This window comes from Anoplopoma fimbria, chromosome 17 (genome assembly GCF_027596085.1).
Source record: "Anoplopoma fimbria isolate UVic2021 breed Golden Eagle Sablefish chromosome 17, Afim_UVic_2022, whole genome shotgun sequence".
NCBI classification, from domain to species: Eukaryota; Metazoa; Chordata; class Actinopteri; order Perciformes; family Anoplopomatidae; genus Anoplopoma; species Anoplopoma fimbria.
Window position 1 is genome coordinate 25,064,770 of NC_072465.1, and position 22,015 is coordinate 25,086,784.

The window sequence follows — 22,015 nt, forward strand, 5'->3', positions numbered from 1 at the left end:
TGACCTACTGACTGATGGACCAATCCACTTACCGTCCAGCAGATCATTCACCACTTAATGGTTGTGAATAAGAAGCAGCTACATCTCGTCTGGTAACCAGCTGAGTCTGGTTGACTGGCTGGTGTTGGGACACATGGCTGTCGTCAAATTTGAGTCGACAGTGGATCGCGTACAATTTGTTTTGGGGAAATCAGACATATGTACAATCATCACATCTGCCTTAAGTCAGACATCCAGGCATAGTGGACTAAAGCCGCTGTCGGGCAGCGACATTTTTACACACCTGGATTACCTGTGGATGAGGAGGGTGCGCTCCCACTTTTGGGAGTGGGAGGGGCTAAACCTAGCCCCTCCACTTGGTGGGCGGAGCTAGACACTTGCTGGTTTAAATGAGTTACGGCTCAACTTGAACATACAGACTGTTTTTTTGGGACCCTCCACTATTTAAAAAGACAGACTGTCTGCGACTACAAGGATTGACCACAATTTTTTTGTTCAAAGCGGGAAACAACCACAGACTTTTTCTTATATTTCTATTGAATTTATAGACATTTTACAGGTATAAACTCTTTGTTTTGTTTTTTTGTTACTATGAAAGCACTTTGCCATAAAGAAAAAATGGCCCAAAGAGGCCATGTTGTTGCTTCTCTGTCCAATCATGTTGCAAGACATTTTATATTCTATATCATTTATAATCCATCCATTTATTATAACGGACACTTGACGCAAACCTTCCTGCTCTGGAGGATGTTGCTTTCCTGCCAGACTGAAAAGAGCAGATGTTTTATAATTTTCTCTCAATGGAGCACTCGTAGCGGACAAAGTTTATGGTAAACAGTACAGTTAAACTCTAAACAACAACTAAGATGTGATTTGATGCTGCAGACTGTTGAACTTCATGGAAAGTCGTGATGTAACTGTTCTGAGTCACAGCTGACGGGGGAGACAAAGATGAGGAGAACCCTGCACGACTTTTAACTAAAGATTTATTTAACAAAACTTAACAAGGACAATGTCAAACAATCAGTAACGCCACCTGTGTGTGTGAGTGTGAGTGTGAGTGTGTGTGTGTGTGTGTGTGTGTGTGTGTGTGTGTGTGTGTGTGTGTGTGTGTGTGTGTGTGTGTGTGTGTTGCACGGATGAGTGGGAAATGTAGTGCAATGTAAGTCCAACCAAAAATAACAACCAACCATATGATTGAAGAGAGACTGACCAGTGTAGCAGAGTAGTCAGTCGGCTGTCTGCTGGACTTCCTGTTAAAGGGAGTCGACAGTGTGTCCCACTGTCCCACCTGTACTGTGAATGTACAAAAAACTGTTGCTGATTGTCAATCACAGTCATCTGAATCTCTGTGGCTTTGTTTACACTTTGAGGAGTGTCCGGACGTTTTCACACTGAGAAAGTTTGTGTCTGAATCTGGTTGTCCGTCTTAAATCACTTATATAGTTTCTTTCAGCTGCGCTTTTTGTTTTGCACGAAGGCTACTCTACAAATTCTGTGTTTGGAAGAGAAACTTATTGGACATTGGTGGTCAGCACAAATACCCTCATGGTAGATGATGAAATTTGCACATGACAAAAATATTATTAGTAGTATAGTATTAAAACAGACATTTGTTAATTGACCATCTTTCACACGATGAATGTGGTTTTTCGTCAGTGCATTTTGTCAGTTTTTCTTTAGAATGTCCATTTTTTATTAGATTTCACCTCATTTTGTTCTGTAAAAAGATCATCAAGTTATCCTCCAATGCCTTAAATCACCTTTTCTTTAGCTGTTTGACCTTTTGCACTTGTAAGCAGCATCTGTTATATCAATGACGTGTTTTTGCCGGGAATAGTAGCTGGTTTTTGGAAGGAAATAATAACGCATCTACCGACTAAATGCATCTACAATCTCACTGAAAATTTGATTTGTGATTAACTTTACACAGAAAGTACAACTAAGGTTCGATATTGTTAGAAGATTGCCATGTTTTTTTTTTATTATAAAGCAGTTGCAACATAGATACTGTAAAAGTATCATGACGGTTGATCCGGGAAGAAATACACGTGTATTCAGAAACTGTGCCTTTAAACGAGCCATCATGACTTTAGTAAGGTTGTAATGTCATTACTATACAGGGGCCTTAAAGAGACAGGTGCTAAAACAGAGCGAGTAAGACTGGAAGAGAGATATAATGTGTTTTTTGCAAAACATGTTCTAGTAGAAACCTAAAATACAAAAGTGAACCTATAGTTGAGTACAAATGGGTAGAATCGGGTACATTAACGTTCTCACCTTGGCTTTTATAGGGTTTTTTTTCAGTTCTGATTAGCAGTGTGTCATCAAATTTCAAATGTCACAAATGTGGTAGAAGTTTCTAGTGAAATTATTCATTTCCTTTTTTTGACTGAGCAGACCACGATGAGATATAACCACTTTCAGAAAGTTGAATTAGGTTAGTATAAACCAAGTTTTGACACTTTGTTTCCGGATTCAGACCAACCTAACAGTGTGAAATCGCTCAGTAAAGAGCTCAGTCTGCTTCAAACAAACTTGTTGGTGCAACGTCTAATATGAATCATTAATAGTTGTTGCCAGCAGCCTCACTGGATGACAGATTCAAAAGCCCGTCATCATAGACTCCTCTTGGCTGCAATCCAACCGCTTCCCCGAGCTCCGTCCAAAAAATCTGTCTTTGTGGGGACAAAAAATAATTAGATGCAGCTGTTGGAAAGGGGAGATTTTAGACGGTCCAACAAGCACTTAGTTTGAAGCAGACCAAGGCCTCTATAAATTATCACAAATGCTGAATTATCATCTGGAAGCTGTTGCTCTGACGTTAACACGGCTGCAGTTAAGAGTTTAACCCGGTTTGTCTGGAACAAGTCCAATGGTCTCTTTAAACGGCTGAGTCATCAGATGCGGAAACATCTGCTGCCTGTTTTTCACAGTTTTTTGAAACGCATTTCCTGAAATTCTCTGCTTTATGAGCAGCGTTTAGCCACTAAATGACAGAGCAGCAGCCCTCAAGAGTCCTGAGGAGGATTTAACATCCAGATGAAAGATTATCGAATTTGCAGAGTTAAAGTAGAATGATTTACTTCCTCACATTGATTTAAAAAAATCAAAAAATCAAGTTTGATGTGAGTATAAATCCAAAGTTGTGCTTATTAGATTCCTTGCAGTCTGGAAATTTAGAGATAATTTCCATTAGGAATGCAGGAAGTTGTAGATTAAATCAAATCAACCAATCATGATTTTTTTGTTCAGTTATCACAGCTTTAATTCAGCTCATCATGTTTAAACTGTGACTGTTGATGAAAGCCAGATTCAATTAAACAACCTGCTGATCATCATTGATTCCTTCATTCATAGGTACCAAACAGACATAAGCGCTGTGATATTTGAAACGAAACATAAAACCCACCGTTGTCCTTTTGAATGAAATAAAAAAAATAATAATTTAAGAGGTGTTTTTTTTTTTCAGTCAAAACCTCTTGAGGTAAATGTCGACACAATCAAACCCAGATGAGAAAAGTTCTGCTGAGAAATTTAAAGTCCATAAAAGTTAAAAAAAAATCCTCGTGGCAGTTCATTGCTGCCACCATAATAAAACATTCAGCTCAGTTTCAACTATAGATATTATGTCATTATGATTCTTTTCTTTAGGGGCCAAATTATTCTGTTTTGTTATTACCACAAATCATAGATTTTTTCCTATCATGAAACTTGTCGTTATGACGAAAATGTCTTGCTTTAACGAGAAACAATTTTTAAAAACAAGAAAATAATTGTAAAGTGATAAGTTACATTAAAGTTTCTTGTAAAAAAAAAAAAAATGTCAATATAGCATAAAATGCTATCAACTGAGCAAACTAATTTTTGTAACAGTGGCAGTAACTTGCTGCTGTACTTACTCACTGAGGCGTGGTGAAATCTTTAAGGCAGCTGGAAGCGTCAACTGTGTCCCATTTCAGGCTCCGCCTCCTCTGATGTCACCTGAGTGACTGGTATTTATCCTTTGGTCTTAAGTATCCCACAATCCTTTGTGCTCTAGTCACTCTTTGGACCTTTTTTACCCCCGCCCCTCCAAGGTGGCGAAGCCTGAGATGGGTCAGAAGTGCTGATTGATCTCCACCAGATCAATAACATTGAATACATTACAATGAATTACAACAGAAGAAAAGTGGTTTTCGGTTGAACTTCAAAATAAAAGTACAGTGGATTGTTTTATTTTGAAGTGAAGTGTCTCCACTGGAGTAAGTGCTCTTAATAAAATATTATATTTAATTAAAAATAAATAAATAAATAAAAGTTTTGTCAACATCAGACTTGAATTGTCGGCTATCGGTTTGTGCGAGGCGGTATCCGTGGCAACATTATCACATGACCCGGGCTACATCAAAGATCTAGTCTGGTCTAGATTCTTCATTAAAAGGTCATTTGTAATGTTTCCATGGTAACGGAAGGCGTAAGAAGCTGTGGTTGCTATGACAACAAGAACTGTGGCTGGACCGTTGATCACGTGAACTCACAGGATGCTGGAGCTGGTCAGGACCAGATCAGTCCAGTCCCGGGAGAAGGCCTGGGACAAAAACCCGAAAGTCCGATCTGGGGTTCATCTTCGTACTGATCTTGTTTGGTTCTCCTGAGCTCCAGGTTCTGGTTCTCCAGGCTGACTGATGTTGTCTGGATCTGTACTGGTCCAAGGTCCGCACCGGGCCTGGTCTGGTCTGGTGCGGACCAGGTTCATGTCAGTCTGACAGCAGCTGGACGAACGACGATGGAAACAGACCTCTCTGGTCCGGTTCATCCTCTATGTAACCGTGCTGCACACACACACACACACACACACACACACACACACACACACACACACACACACACACATTTTGATTTACATTTATATTTTTACTGAACATTTAGAGAAACAAAAATGTTGTTTTTTTTCACCAGATTCTGATTTAGTTTTATACTTTAGACTGGTTTTAATCACATTTTGGTAATTTGATCATTGTTAGTTTTGTGGCATTTTATGGTGTATTTGTCATTTTTATAAAATGTTCTTCAAAGCTTTCTGATGCTACAGCATCTGTGTTGTGTACAGTTACCATGGTTACAAGCTCCTGTCATTGCAAGACCAGCAGAAATAGCATCGTTACCTGTTAATTGCGTTTGCCTTGCAGACTGTTCTAAGAGTCCACATCAGTGGGAGCACCAATCAGAGTGCAGGATGTTGATACGTACCCACCAATCACAGTCCTCCTGCCCCAGCACCACCAGCACCTGTCCTTCAGAGAAGCTGAGCTCATCGTGGTGGTCGGCCTGGCAGTCGTACAGCGCCTCGACCCGGCGGCTCGTTGCACCCCGAGGCTGATGGACAAATAGTTTGTGTATTTTTATTTTTACATTGCATAAATAAACTTCAACATAACATACAGTGCAAGAAAACCCACTGGGCTTTATTTTGAAGTCTCCATCTAAATATATATATATATTTTTTTTTTTTGTTATAATAAAAAATAAAAATAATAATACAAATACAGAAAAAATCTAAAAACAAGAATCTTTTTTTTTTAAAATTAAAAACAATAAATATTCAAAAAAAAACCAACAATGCTAAAAAATGTCCTACACTACTAATAAATAGTAATAATTATTAAAAAAGGGTTACATTTCCAAAGTGTGCTCTCTGTTAAAGCTAATGTAACTGGGAGGCTGCAGATATTTGTACAGTGGTTTCTAAGGTGCTTTTAGCTAAATGGTGTAAATGTGTTTAGTTTGGGGTTGCTAGGCTGTCGAAGTCGGTTGCTCAGATGCTGCTGGAGTGTTGCTCTGAGGTTTCAAAGGTCTTTCGAGGTGGTTGTTAGGGAGCTAAATGTCTCTGGAGATCTCACCAATGATCTGCGAGGAAGCGGCTGTGGGGTGGGGCGTCGGGTGTCATTCTCAAAGCTCTGAGAGCGCCGGTTGGTGGGAGACCCGTTGGGTGGGGCTTTTCTGGCCGGGTGCAGGAAGTGGGAGGTGCAACTTTCACTGTCTGCTCTCCGAAAACCTCAAAGAGAAAGAGACACAATGTTAATATATTGTTTATGCATTTCAATGTAATTTAAAGTACTTAATAGAGGGACAGCACGCTAATTCTTTTGTTCAATAAAACAATAATATTTTAACAGATTTAGATTTTTTTTGTACTTTTACTAGTGCAGCTTTTTAAAGAATCCCTTGTACAAACAACTTCACACTCAACACTGCACTTCATTGTTTCTTCAGCAATAAACCTGCCAAGTGTGAAGTCTATCGGATTAACGGGGGTTTAGAAAAACAAATATGTGTTTGCCTTAAAATAAAAGAACATAAGGGGAAAAAAATATGAGAATATTGTAGGAATGCAAATAAATATGAAGAATAAGCATCTGGAAATGTAATTTGCAGTTTTGAAATACAGTAGGGCAACCAACAATTCTTTATATTATCTGTTTATCTGCATGAAACTTGATTAAATAGATTAATTAATGGTCTAGAATGCCAGAAAAGATGGATCATCATAGTTTCCCAACTTCAAAGATACAAGACCAAGAAATTTCCGCAAATTCTCACAATGGAGATGCTACAAATTTCTGCCTAAACTCCCATTGCTGCTGCTCTACAGTGAGGTATACAAAAGAAAGAAAACTAAATAAAATTATATCACAGATGAACATGTAAACCCATCTGTTTAAAGTATCAAACAAGGATTTAAAATCTAACTTTATTACCCCCAGATATTCCTCTTCCACAGAGAGCTATCACTCAGAGTTACACATGATAGATTCATCAGATCTCAGACTGATAAAACAGACGTGAACGTTTATGGACAGGAAGTACCTCTTTCTGGTCGTTCATTCAGCGAGCTGAGAGGAGACGATGGACTGGAGAGACAGACAGAGAAGACAGAGAGACAAGAAGAAGACAAGAAGAAGAAGAAGTTTATTATCTCAATCAGATCACTCTGACCTGTAGTTCATCTTGCATCCACTAGAGGTCAGTACAGTCTCTCTGAGTTCAGCTTCAACACACTGATGAGAATAAACTCCTAACTTTAACCTTGAAGGCAGAATCAGTTGGGTTTTCCTCAAAACAATGAGAGACGCTGCCCTCTAACTGTATTTTCTTATTCTGTCGTGTTCAGGATGTCTCTTGGCGTCAACTTTTATAAAAACGTGGCAAACAGGTTCCAGATTGTAAACACAAATACAAATCCTACTCATTGTGCCTTTAAATATCATCGTCTAAACTATTTATATATTTGCAGAATTAGTAACTGGATGTCTGTGGTGACATTCCCTGAAAAAAAAAAATGCTGTATTGTAGTTTTTCTACATTATATAAAATAAAAATGGACCTATTCAAAAACAATTCTGATGCTCATGTACCAACAAAAATACTCCAGACTGTTAAACATAAAGCACAATTCAATGATTTCACTCTAAAAGAAATTCAAAATCAACCCGAACTGAAATCTTAAGGATTACCATTTCAAGATTTCAGTCCTGGTTGATTTAGAATTTATATACAAGTAAAAACAATTGATTTGTTTGGAGTGTAGAGCCTTTTTGTTGAAACATGAACTTCAAATGTTCAAATTTTTTTTCGTGTGTGTTGAAATGTTACCACTGACACCCAATTTGTAATTCTGCAAATATATAAATATTGCAGTACTTTCATCAGTAGGCCATAGGCTCAATCACCATCGTGTTACGTCCTTTACTGATAGATTGTGACTTAACAGACATTTAAAAAAAAAAATCTTTGAGATTGCCAGATTTCAAATCAGTGTGATTGTGTCTCAGATACTCACACACACTTCTTAAAGGAGGAGTCCGGGCCGCTGTAGATCCTTGGACTGGTTGGCAACCCGTAATCTACACACACACAAACAAACAAACACACACTCTCTTAGTTAATAACACAGCAGCACTCTGACGGACTAATTGCAGCGTGTGTCTCTCAGATGTTACCGTGCTTGCCGGACTCGGAGCAGCTCCTCTTGTGTCGGACGGCGATGGGAGGTGGAGGCGTTGACTTTTTGTTTCCCATCAGGGGGAAGAAGACCTCCCCCTCCTCCTCCTCTTCCTCCCCAACCCCTTCCCCCCCAGCGGGAGGCGGAGGGGGGGACGTTGGGAACTGAAGGACGAAAAGACAGAAGAGATTGAGGACTGATTTTTGTTTTCAGAACCTGGTCTTTATTAATGCGGTCTTTATTTATTTAGTTATGAGAATGACTCTGTTGTTGTACTGATTTAATACTATAGAAATCTACATTATCATGAATTTACCGCAAGAAACATTATACTATGAGTTAATCCAACATGGCTGTAATGGCTTTTAACAAGGTCTTTATTAGCGATTGATCTCTATTTGTTCCATTCTATCTACCATTATGCAAACAACAGCTTTTATTTGTGAGCTTAAGATCCAACGTATCTTATCTTATCTCAGCACAAACAACAAAGTGTGAAGGAGAAGAAGAAATGTGCGTCGTTTTTGCAGTCAGGCAGCAAACATTGGACAAAAGAAACATTACAGATATTATAATAAATCTGAATCTGAGCTCACCTTTGACCCTGGGGGGCAGCGGAGGCGCAGGTGAGGACGGAGGAGGAGGAGGTGGGCTGGAGGCGCAGCCAGCGGGCCGACTGTGGAGCTCCATGGCCATGGCGAGCCTCCTCCCGACACTGAGCAGACCTCCTCCTCCACCTCCTCCGGCTACTACAGAGGAGGAAGGGGCGATGGAGGTGGAGGAGGAGGCGGGCTGACTGAAGCTGAAGGCACGCGAGTTGAAGGAGAAGGAGGAGGTGAAGGAGGAGGATGAGATGGAGCGCTCCTTCTTCACCGGGCCGTTCTGAAACAGAAGAGGAGGAGCCAGAGAGAGAGAGTCAAACACTCAAGTCAAATTATTGTTGAATTATTATTGTTGCAGTAAAAGTTTTAAACCTCAATGTGTGGGGACTAAACTACAAGAAATACAAGAAATAAATTAAATATAGAATTATTTAAAATAAAATGTAAAACATACAAAACAATCAAGGCATTCATGCACATAGACAATATAATTCAAAGAAGCCAAAATAAAATATGCCTTTTACTATAAAATTAAATTACATATATATAAAAAACACAATAACTGCAGTCCCCGTCCTAAAAAACATTATTTTCAGGAAAAAATGAATGTTTGAGTATTTTTTTTATTGTTAGACCTGAGACTAATGCATTAGAACAACAAGAAAGAAAGAGTCAAAGCAGGACGCTTCTTGACTGCTGAAATAATCAACAAATATACTATTTTATATTTAATTTTTAGATTTTTTATTTATTTTTAATTAAATAATTTTCATTAAAAAGCATAAAACATAGAATATTTATTGTCATAACAGGGCTTTTTATGCATACTGAATGTTTTTCTTCTTGAACAAAGAAGGAATAAAGCAGATAAATGGGCAGGCTGTCAGTTACCATGGTTACCTTGTCCTCAAAGTCATCGTCGCTGTCGTAGAGATCGTCATGACGGAGCCTCCACTCGTACTCCACGTGGACGTGATGGTCAAACTGGTTGGACTGGGCTTTCTGCAGCTGCTCAAACACAAACACAGTTTAGTTTAGTTTAAATGCATCGTTGACACCGACGGTCACAGGAGGAGGCGTGTGATCGGAGTGAGGAGCTCACCAGCGCCTCACACTGGCCGTGCTTCAACCTGCGGCTCACGTCCAGAGCCGTCTCTCCCAACTCGTTTCCTGTTCACACGCAAACGGGCAAAATATTACCGAAACCTCAGAACCATAAACAGGAAGAGTTAGTGTGTGATTTTACATTTGTGAGGGAAGATTTTTTGGAAAGAAACCTTTAAAAAGAAATCCTCACTTTGTAAAAATGTTCTCACTTTACATAAATTTCCATTTTTTTTAAATATCTTCACAAAATGTCCTCACTTTCTAAATCGTTTATGGGTCCTCACATGTACCATGTTCAATCGTGTGTGTGTGTGTGTGTGTGTGTGTGTGTGTGTGTGTGTGTGTGTGTGTGTGTGTGTGTGTGTGTGTGTGTGTGTGTGTGTGTGTGTGTGTGTGTGTGTGTGTGTGTGTGTGTGTGTGTGTGTGTATTACTCATGTGTGTGCTGGCCCTGGCTCTCAGCAGCAGTCGCACACAGTCGCTCTTGTTGTGCAGACAGCTGTAGTGCAGCGCCGTGTTTCCTGATGAGGTCTGCGAGTCCACGTCGGAGCTGAGGACAAACACACACACGCAGGTGAACACATTAACACACACTGAGATGACATCACTCACAAACGTTGTCGGAGCACACTGACCAGTTCTGAGCTAAGAAGTCCAGGATGTGCAGCGACGTCCGGTCAGCCAATAGGACGGCTAGATGGAGCGCCGTCTCCCCTCTCTCCTGTTGGCATGGAAACAATATTGAGTGTGTGTGTGTTAATGGGAGTTTACCTGTGCGTTTACTTGTGTGTGTATACCTGTACATGTGTGTGTACCTGCAAATAACTGTGTGTTTGTGTATTTGTGTGTACCTTTATGTGTATGTACCTGTATGTACCTGTATACGTGTATGTGTGGAACATTATGTGTGAACCTGTGCGTACATATGTGTGTATACCAGTGTGTACCCGTATGTGGGTACATGTGTGTCTGTGTGTGTATGCGTGTACCTGTACGTGTGTCTGTGTGTCTGTGTGTACATGTGTGTGTGTGTGTACATGTGTGTACCTGTATGTGTGCGTGCAGCGGCTGGCTGAGCTCCGTCCTCTGAGCGTACAGTTGAATCAGACTGTAGATGTCGCAGCTCTTGGTCGCCTCCTGCAGGCTGAGTCGCAGCGCCGCAGTTGAGCTGTGGCTCCGCCTCACAAAATGAACATCCTGGTACTTTGACAGGATGAAGTCTTTACGCTCCCCCCTGCAAACACACATACATACACACACAATAAATATAAAGTATCGACTTTATTTAAAATATATTTATATTCTTTACTAGAATAACAAAAAACGATGTGTGTGTGTGTGTGTCTTACATGTGGCTGTGTTGGGAGGGCTTCAGCGATGGACTCAGCAGGTTCGCCTCCAGTATCTCATTAAAACCAGAGTTACCAACATTTCTGGCCAACTGGGAGACAAAGAAGACAACATTTTCTCACTACCTCTTCTCTTGTACAAACAGCATACGTACAATAAAGCCTCTTGAGAAAGTAAATGTCAGCTCTGAATTTAACTCAATATACAGAACTGAAAAGTCAGAACTGACTGAAGTAAAGAGTAACTGCTAACCTTTCTACATTAGAGGGAAATCCAACCTCCTACAACTCCAAATCATTCTGATTTACATGTTTTATCTTGTTCGCTAGCAAGCTAATCCAACAATACTCCGTCCTGTAGTCAGCTGGGTTTAGTTAACTTGAGCCTAACTGTGACCATAGTTTACTAAATAAAAATCACACTGTATTGAAGAAGACTTGAAACTAGAGATTGAGACCATAAACTCATGTTTACAATGTTTACTGAGGGAATAAATCAAGTTTGAAAATAGTGTAATGTTCTCATAGACTTCAATACAACCAGAGGAGTCGCCCCCTGATGGCCATTATAAAGAATGCAGGCTTAAGACACTTCAGCAATGGCACTGGACTTTTTCAGAACCTGAGGTTTCCGTCTTATAAAGAGTCAAAGTTGTGACTGTGGACATTAAATGTAATTTGAGATGTAAACTATGACTGCTTCAGTAAGAAACATCCAATCACATGTTTTCAAAACTCCATCCTAACTCATCTAAACCCAGCTGATTGAAGGATGGATTAGCTTGTTAGCTGACGGGTCGGACCTACCAGCAGGTCTGAGGTCCCCAGACTGTCCAGACTGAGAGACTGGATCCTGGAGACGTGGACCCCCATCTCCCTGTGGATCCCTGAACACTCGATACAGGTCAGGATGCCCAGGTTGGTCGAGAGCCATCCAGGATCTACAGAGAGAGAGAGAGAGAGAAGTAAAGTTTAGTGTTGTATCCATTAGAAGAGTTTCACTGATAGAAGCATTGAAAGTAGTGATAGAAAAAAAGTAGAAGAAACAACCACACAATAAACAATTATTTTCATTATCAAGTATTTACTACTTGATTAATTAAGTTTACATACATAGAAGAAAAACTAAAGGTTTGACAAAGGGAGTTTTGTTTTAAAAATGGCAAACAATTGATTTATTATCAAAATTGTTGCAGATTTATTTTCTGACCATTGACTAATTAATAAAACCCGAAATTAATAAAACTTTACATCTGATGTTTTTTATGATTATTCTTATATTTGCCACTGTTTGTTTTCTAACTTTAAATGTCATCATCTTCTTCATCTCAATGACAACCTGTAATTTATATTACGCCTTTCTATATAAATGCAGTTCATCTCAATAAACCAAAAATGGTCCTTAAGATGAAGTCTGTCTGAGAACCACAATTTCTGTTGCTTTTTAATAGGACATTTTATGCAATAAGATTTATTTTGATTAAAAGACGACCCGCTCTACCTCCTCACCCACAGCCACCCCAAGAAATGAATATGCATTGATTAATTGATTAATTGATTGATTACCCGGAGCTCCGCAGTCACAGCAGTTGTTGTTGCCCGGCAACCGTCTGATGTCATCAGTGATGGCCCGGGTCAGGTCCTCCACGCTGCTCTCACAGCCTCCCCCCCCGACCCTCCCCCCGTCCAGAGCCACGCTGAGAGCCTCCTGCTTACTGTTACTGAGCACCGAGATCCAGCTGAACACAGAGAGATGAACACACATATTATTAATTAAAACATTTTAAGATCATCAACATAAATACAGACTTTATTAACACCTCGTCAGAATAAAGTTTATGTTTGACTCACGCCACACACTCCGCTTCATCCTCTGCCAGGAAGTGGTAGGTCCGGTTATCTGGAGGACAAAGTGTTTGTTATATTACACAAATATACAGCGCTGCAGGTAAGACGCAGTGTTGCCTAGCAACGACCTCAGCACCTCACTTTAGTTTCATTCTTTTGTATCTGTATTTATGTGTAAAATGTATTAATGTGTATATTATTTATGTGTGTGTTCGTGTGTGTGTATCTTACGAGAGATGAGGTCGAAGCATTTCTTGTCCTCCACACTGGGTTTAACCTGACAGGTGAGCAGGTTGAGTCTGGTAGGAGGTTTATTAGGCTGCAAGAGAGAGAGAGAGAGAGTATTAAGATCATCAATTATTATAACTTTAATGTTAGAGGTCAGAGGTCACAGCTAATCTCACACAAACACACACACACACACAGGTGAACTCACAGTGGCATGAGCGATCGTCAGGTAACAGTTGTGAACTGAACATTTCCTCTTTTGCCACATTTTCCTCAACCTGAAACACAAACCAACACACAGGTTTAGTACTACTACAGTACTACTACTACTACTACTACTACTACTACTACTACTACTACTACTACCACTACAGTACTACTACTACTACTACTACTACTACTACTGCAGTACTTATACTGATGGTCAGTGTGTACATTTATTTATTTTTTTACCCGTCACTCTTCTTGTAGAGGAATCCTGATCTTTCTGTCCCGTACTGTTTGTCTCCCAGCAGCTGATGCATACTGTACACCTGCTTAGGCAACGTGTCCTACACACACACACACACACACATTAACACACACACATTAATATACACACACATTAAATTCACATTATTTACCAGTACAACAGTATTATACCGTCAGCTGGTGTCAGTGTTTCTGTCTCTGACCTGCTGCTCTGTGTGGACGACCGGCCTCAGCTGATCTCTGAGAGTCACGAGCTGCTTCTTCTCCTCCTCCTGACGCTGCTTCACCTGCAAGTTATCTGGTCATTACATATTTTTAATCTTTGGATTAAATGTGCTTTTATTTTGAAATGAAGGCAACATGAGTGTGATTGCCTGCTCGCCCCCTGGAGGCTGCAGTGAGAACTACAGACACAATATTAAAGTGTACTTGATGTCGTACAGTGATCAGGACTCCGTTCAGCTCCTCCATGTACTGCTTCAACCTCTGAGTGGTGGACACACACTCCTGCAGGAAACTACACACACACACACACACACACACACACACACACACACACACACACACACACACACACACACACACACACACAGATACAATAAATAAAACCATGTCAATTTAATGCATGTAGGCGTGTGTGTGTCTGAGTGTGTGTGTGTGTGTGTGTGTGTGTGTGTGTGTGTGTGTGTGTGTGTGTGTGTGTGTGTGTGTGTGTGTTCTCACTTGTTGTGGCTGTGATAGTGTTTGATGAGGTTCTGCAGAAGGTCGACTCCTCTCTTCGTCTTTATCTCGTTGACCTTAATCAGATACTGGGAGACAGAGAGAGGAGTGTGTTCATTGAAAAGAGAGAGGGCCGCACATTTAGTAAGTGATGGATGTGTTTCAGAATAGTTCAGGAGCAGCAGGTGTAGGAGGAGGAGGAGCAGCAGAGAGAAGGAAATAGGTGGAGCAGATAGAGCAGAAGTAAAATATTAAAGAAGAAAAAGGAAGAGAAAGAAGTGGAAGAGGATGAGAAGGAAGAAAAAAGAGGTAGAGGAGGAGGAGAGAGTCAAAGATGGAGTCACTGACCTCACACATGCTCAGTTGGAATGAGCGTCTCTCCTTCTCGAGATCCTCAGCGATCTCTCCTCCGCTGACCTCATTCCTCACCATCCCATACTGACGAGCCAATTCCCTCTTCTCCTTCTCCACCTGCTTACTGCACACACACACAATCACACACACACACACACACACACACACACACACACACACACACACACACACACACACACGCACACACACACACACACACAAATGAATCCTAAACTGAAGGTGTAGCAATTAATATTTAATTTGTTTTATTTAGATCCTTTATATATTGCATGTGCACAGGTTGTAAAGCCCTCTGAGGCAAATTTGTAATTTGTGATTCTGGGCTATACAAAATAAACTGAATTGAATTGAATTGAATATTAAATTAAATTAAATTAAATTAAATTAAATTATATTAATAATTTTATATTATATTATATTATATTACATTATATTATATTACATTATCCTGATGAAGCCATGCTTAATGTTTAAACTATAATTCCTGCACCTTATTCAAAATATTCCGTCTTATTGTCCTGTGTTGAAGCTCCCAGTTGGTTGATGGGTGGATTTGTTTTACTACGCTTTCACTATGACCGTCTTTTTTACATCTTTTATCTTCACTTTTTCTTGTTTTAACTAAAACTACACAGAACTCCAGCAGAAATAATCAGGTTTCTCAAAAACTTAACCCAGGTTTTCTGAAACCATAAGGAAGATACATTTGGCACAAACTCACATAACCAGGATACTCCAAAAATAGATAATAACAGAGGTACTGTTGTGCAAGTAATCACTCTCTGTGTGCTTGAGATTATTCAGTGTGATCATCACTCACAATCTGCTCTCGTAGTCCCTCCACGCTTTGTCAAAAGGCTTCTTCAGATCCTACAAAGAGAGACGGTCAGAGGAGGAAACAGGATTTTAGATTCACTGAACTGATGAGGCTGCAGACACTTCAGTCACGGGACAAAAGAGCTCCATCCTGAGGCGACCGGAAGCAAATATGATGATAATAATGACTGAACTGTGGTGAAAGGTTTAAAGTTTATATGCATCATCCAGGTGAAATGAAAGCAAGTAAAGATAAATTCCTCACCCCCTTCACCTCCCTCAGATCTCCTTTAACCAGTGAGTCCAGGAAGAAGTTGATGTTGTGGAGCATGCTCTTCAACTGCACACACACATAAAAAAAATACAATAATATAAACTTCAACTGTCCACAAACATTAAAAAGGGATTTATATTAATGGATGACGCCCAGAATGTTGTTAATTCAGCGATGTTAATGGGTGAAGTGGAGACAAAAACATGGTTCTTAAATAAAGATCTTGATGGTTCAGAGCTAACTAGTCTTTAAGAGTGTTTTCCCAATACAGTTTGGTATTGACCAGTAAGTGAAAAAGTGATTTTAAATTTGAGTTTGCAGTTGATTAGTTAACAACCAATAGATTTTAGTTTTTCAGATGGACGTTTTACATTCAACTGTTGAGCTCAGATTGGTTTAAAATAGTTTAAAAAGTTTTTATCAATGGAGTTTAGAATGGAGCATCTGTAGAAACAGAGGTTTTAATTAAGGGATATCTTAATGGACTTTGTCATTACAGGTTTTTACAATCAAGTTTGGAATGGAACAGTTCACAGAAGCAGGGAATGTCATATGGAGTTTGGAGTGAACCAATTAAGAGCTTATTGATTTTTTAACAATAGTTTTTTTTAGTTGGGTTTGGAATTGACACGTTTCAAGCCACGTTTTTTCAGTTTAAACTTAGAATGGAATAGTTGAGTTCTGTTTTAGAAAACAGTATTTTTAATCAAAGGTTTTTCTCAATATATATTTTTTTAATGCAACATATAAAATCCAACTGGTTTTAATCAGAAGTTTTCCCAATTGCAGTTTGGAATGAGATGAGATGTAATCAGATGTTTTTTGGTTTTGGGGTTTCTCAAGAAGCTTGGAATGGACTAGTTTCATCAAGTTACCTACAAATGGAGGTTTGGTAAAACCAGTGAAGCACCAGTTATAGGGTTTAAATAAGACGTTTTTCCAGTCATCAGTTGAGGTAAAGTCATCGTGGTTTCAGACTAAACTGGAGGCTGTGACTGTTATCCGGTGCAGGTGTTGTGACCTCTGACCTCTGTGACGTAGTACCACTGTCACCAGTGACTTACCAGGTTCTTCATGGGCGAGAGGAGATCTTTGGAGAAGTCGGCCAGTCGGCAGAAGGCGGAGCCGACCTCCGACTCCCCGTTTGAGTGACAGTTGACCGACAGCTTCTCCATCGAATTAATGTACTGCTCCAGGTGAGACACGTGGTCTGACAGAGAGACATGTCGTTAGAGCAGGAAGTAATGTGTGTGTGTGTGTGTGTGTGTGTGTGTGTGTGTGTGTGTGTGTGTGTGTGTGTGTGTGTGTGTGTGTGTGTGTGTGTGTGTGTGTGTGTGTGCGTACCTTGTCCTGATGTGTATTTGGCTTTAGCAGCTTTCTTCATCTTCTGCAACACCAACCGGTCGCTATCCAAAACCTGAACACAAATATGCACACACATGCATATTTACTAGTTTGTACATTCAAGTGATGTTTTAAACATTAGTGATTGATTCTGCTGAATGTGTGTGTGTGTGTGTGTGTGTGTGTGTGTGTGTGTGTGTGTGTGTGTGTGTGTGTGTGTGTGTGTGTGTGTGTGTAGAGGCACTAATTAACCTGCTGACTCAACACACATACACACACACACACACACACACACACACAACACACACACACACACACACACACACACACACACACACACACAGAGGACGAGCTTTGTTCTCTGACAACAGGCCGCTACATTCCTGTGTGTGTCAGTTCACAGTCGACATCTCTGTCTTTATTATTTCTGGGTGAATCAGACCACAGAGGCTTTTTTTTCCCCCAGTAGACATTTTGACTCTTAGTCATTGTCGGAAAAAGCACCGAGGTTATTAATAACTGCTAATTAAGTTCTATTCAACTTTAGCCAAGACGGTGTTACAATGATGCAACATGCACAATACCAGGACCTTGAAACTGAAGCAGCTAAATGGAATTCAGCCAGTATTCATTTTATTATATACACCTGTGATTCACCTACTGTGACAGGTGAAAAAAACCCTGTTGTCTGTCATGTTACAAATAAATTATCAGGTTTGATCCAATCAGATTTTTATAGGATTTTTGCATCGATGTGATAAAGTATTTTGACTTACATTTAGGTGTTTAAACTTAAAAAATATACATTTCTCTCTAATAAATATACAGGAATTCAAATGCATCCTGATTTGATTGAAAAGCACTAAAAGGAGCCAGTTGAGGTGGTTCAGACGTCTGATTAGGATGTCTCCTGGGTGCCTTGCTTTGCAGATTTTGCAGAACCCACTGGAGAGATAATGTATCTCATCTGGCCTGGTAACGCCTCCAGATCCCCCAGGAGCATCTGGAGGCGTTGCTAGGAAGAGGGACGTCTGTGCTGTCCTTTCTTAGCCTGTTTCCACCTCAAACCAGCAGCAGGAAATGTATGATATGACTGAGCATTTTATCTGTACTGCTCACTACACTTTCAAACACTAGGGGTTTAATTTATCAACCGTGGCCACACACAGTAATGTGCTCAGAAAATGTGAATTTGATTTATGTGATTTCTTGACGATCCCACTGGTACATATGTGTAATAAATAAATCCTAAATTAGATAGGTATCAAATTACAAATTTGCATTAACTATTTTTAACAGTCAACAAATAATTGATATGGCTTATTTTGGTCAATTTCAATTACATTGTAGGGAAAAGTAACAGATTGATCACACATGCACAGATGTTTTATGGAGCCACAGGTGCTCAGTGATGCAAATAAATAAGATGAAAAATGGTATAATTTCACCCCCCAAAAAATTGTTACCTTGGTTTATGAACAAAAAAGGTCATGAACTGCAGGTAGTGTGTAGGTTTTGGTGCCACCTAGTGATAAGGTTGCAGATTGCAACTAACTAAAACTCAGATTTTCAGGTGAAAAAAAACCATTTAACAATAATATATTCTATTTCTGCCAATAGATTCCCTTAAATGCTTTAATGCACTGCAGAGCTATTCAACTGTAAAGCATTGGACTTATTTTAATAATAATCTAATTAATAATTTCGTGATTTTTATTTACAGTCTATGGTATTATCAAGGGAAACAGAAGTAATGAATCGGGACTCGGTATCAGCAGATACTCAAAGTATTAGGGAATTTTTGTGTTTGCGTCCAATCTGTTTTGTGAAATGCAATTATTTATTCAACCATCAGTGATTTCTTTATCTTGTGGAAGCATCAATGAAATAATTTTATATAGATCTCAGCTTTGAAACGTCTAAACAGAAAACCTTTACAGTATTTGAAGAGAAGTACGACAACATTTCAGCTGGTAACAAACCTGTCGCTGTGTCTCTCACAGTCTAACCACGCTTCCTCTTAATAACTAACTGTATATCAACAGATAAAGTCAGACATTAAATGAGACTTGTGTCCATAAATCCTTTGTCCCGGTGCATGCTGGGAAGCTTTCCTGAACACCTGCTCCTGGAATGTAACGCCCACTAAACCTCAGTCTGGAGGCGTTCATGTATGTGAAAGAGCCTTCAGGTGCACAAGCAGGTGGAGGAGGAACAGGTGAGATGAATTACTGTTCACTGCGTAAAGGTGTGGGAAAAAAACAGCGTTCGTCTTTTTACCAACAGTTCCTTCACACACATTTAGAACTTGTTCTACTCATGTTTTGATGAACCACAGACCCACTCAGTCCAGGTCAGCTTATCATCATCATGTAACACAAACAGGGTACTGCTTAAGAAGTTTCTAATGTCCAACTTTTACAGCTTCCCATGAACGCAGCATTGATGTGCAGGTTGCAGATTAACTCACTTCCTGATTAATAATCATCTCTCTGGCTCCTCCTCATAACCATTGAAATAACAATAGCAATGAATACTAACAAGGTTTTTATCTGTTGCCGTGGTTACGTATGCCGACTGTAAGGGACAGTCGAAGATCTAAAGTCTTCGGGTCAATGACTCCACTGACCAATAATGTGTGTGTGTGTGTGTGTGTGTTGTGTGTGTGTGTGTGTGTGTGTGTGTGTGTGTGTGTGTGTGTGTGTGTGTGTGTGTGTGTGTGTGTGTGTGTGTGTGTGTGTGTGTGTGTGTGTGTGTGTGTGTGTGTGTGTGTGTGTGTGTGTGTGTGTGTGTGTGTGTTTGTGTGTGTGTGTGTGTGTGTGTGTGTGTGTGTGTGTGTGTGTGTGTGTGTGTGTGTGTGTGTGTGTGTGTGTGTGTGTGTGTGTGTGTGTGTGTGTGTGTGTGTGTGTGTGTGTGTGTGTGTGTGTGGCCCCCCACCCACTCAAACAGACAGAAACAGACATCACACAGCAGCAGATTGTTTGAAGCTATTATTCGGTACATTTTTTGCAGATGGACATAAAATAATTCAAATATTTTGATGATTGAATGTTTGTTGGACGGTCGGTCGGACAAAACAAGACGTCTGAAGGAATCGACGTGGACTCTGAGGCCGGATTAAAGTGGGAGGAATCTCCCCTGAGGCAAAGATGAGCCATGAAGCGTGTCAGAGGAAGAACTCACTTCCTACTGGACGGAAATTCTCAGTGACTTTAAGGCCTGTGAGGAAAAGCATTTTTTTTAAACTTTATTAATTAAGGAAATAACTTCTATATCTCTTTCAATTTAATAGATCTTCAGAGGTTTGTGTGTCCTGTTTATTGATGACAATGAGGTTATTCAAATATACATTTTCTACTCTGAGCAAGATACAAAAGGAAGATCTTGCACCTCACAAACAAACAAAATCCTTGACACCTTACAGCAACAAGATAATTTAACTTAACCAACAATTCAAGCTGTAAGAATTAAACTTTTATCTTTTCAGATAATACTTCTACAAGCTCCTTCATGAAAATGATGGTTTATCACTTATTAGTTTGAAATTGTAGATGGCGTTATATGACAACAGAACCATAAAAACCTTTATCAGGCTTTTGTTTTTTATTTCAAGTACAATTAACAGAAATTCTGTCCATCCGCTTTTAGAATCATTCTTGTCACTCAGGCAGATGATAGCCATTTTGGATTTCCTGGATTTCAGGTTTTTTCCTTTTAAAATATTCATTTACACTTTTTATATTTCAAAGAGGATGCTCTAAGGTTAAGATACAATTAAAATAGCTTTTGTTGCAATTTGTGTGAGGTCAAGTCACATTAATTACCAAACTACAATGAAATACAGTTAATTATGGGTTATTTATGCAACAGATTTTTTAATATCTGGAAATGCACTTCTTTGGTTTAGTTTATTTTATACATTTTCAGTTGTCTGTTTGTTGGTAAATGTTGGATTTTATAACATTTTCAGAAGATGCACTAGGAATTTGTTAAAGAACATTGTCAGATACTTTCAGTTCGAACATATTTCGTCCTTGCAGATATATTCATTACATATTGTTTCAAACATTTAATCAAACATGATTTTCTGACAACACAATACAAACTACATTTTTTAGAAGACTGGCTTTAAAGTGCTGATTTTATAAAAAAGATAACCTGTAGCTGATGTTCTTTTCTTCAAGGCCCCTTTGTAGTTTAGTCCTGTTAATACCTCCACTACTACTCACTATAACTACTATCACCTCCATCAGTACTGACCTCCTCCAGCAGGTAGACGGTGTTCCTGCAGCTGATCATCTTGGAGGAGAAGGAGGAGGTGGTGGGGGAGCTCCAGTCCTCCTGAACCTCCTGCAAGAAGTCTGAAACCGACACACACTCGGGCATGGTGCTCCTCAACCCGGGACAGGACCGGGACGGTACCGGTACCGGTACCAGGACAGTCTAACAATCCTGAAAGATCAGCTCCACACAAAAGACCGAGGAAACCAGGCGAGGATCTATTCTAATAAATAATAAAAATAATGTTCATTTAAAGAAAAAATCCCCCTGTGCAAAGATGAAATAATCCAACCAGTTCTCGTGAACAGAGGCTGATGTAAAACCCGGTAATTAAAGACCTGATCCGGTGATTCACCGTGAACCGCAGCATCAGCATCAAACAAAAGGGGATCAAAATCCTGCAAGAAATAGACCAGAACCCTGCAGGTTCTGCAGAAACCCGGAGGTATGAACACAGACCCGGGTCACTGGGGTCTGTCTCAATAAAACCACCGGCAGTGGAGCCGCTTCATTCAGATACAGACCCACAAACCCGCCCGGGTGTCTGTCGGTGTCGGTGTGTGAACCGGCTGACAAAAGAGCTCAGGACCCGGATCCTCTGGACACCTGGACCTGGTT

General features: G+C 39.8%; 1 protein-coding gene across 1 annotated transcript; it reads right to left on the reverse strand.

Annotated features, from left to right (window-relative positions):
* Positions 1 to 4,725: 4,725 nt before the first annotated feature.
* Positions 4,726 to 21,502, reverse strand: LOC129105276 (arf-GAP with SH3 domain, ANK repeat and PH domain-containing protein 2-like). Its single transcript, XM_054616209.1, is given in 29 exon segments — positions 4,726 to 4,814; positions 5,233 to 5,358; positions 5,883 to 6,037; positions 6,850 to 6,893; positions 7,823 to 7,886; positions 7,983 to 8,137; positions 8,139 to 8,148; positions 8,581 to 8,866; positions 9,487 to 9,594; positions 9,689 to 9,756; positions 10,126 to 10,241; positions 10,327 to 10,412; positions 10,739 to 10,925; positions 11,041 to 11,132; positions 11,848 to 11,981; positions 12,607 to 12,779; positions 12,892 to 12,940; positions 13,120 to 13,207; positions 13,325 to 13,394; positions 13,570 to 13,667; positions 13,791 to 13,874; positions 14,029 to 14,104; positions 14,311 to 14,396; positions 14,656 to 14,785; positions 15,503 to 15,552; positions 15,764 to 15,838; positions 16,837 to 16,982; positions 17,117 to 17,189; positions 21,377 to 21,502. Coding segments are annotated over 29 exon segments (3,030 nt in total). The 3' UTR covers positions 4,726 to 4,739.
* Between the last annotated feature and the right edge of the window lie 513 nt (positions 21,503 to 22,015).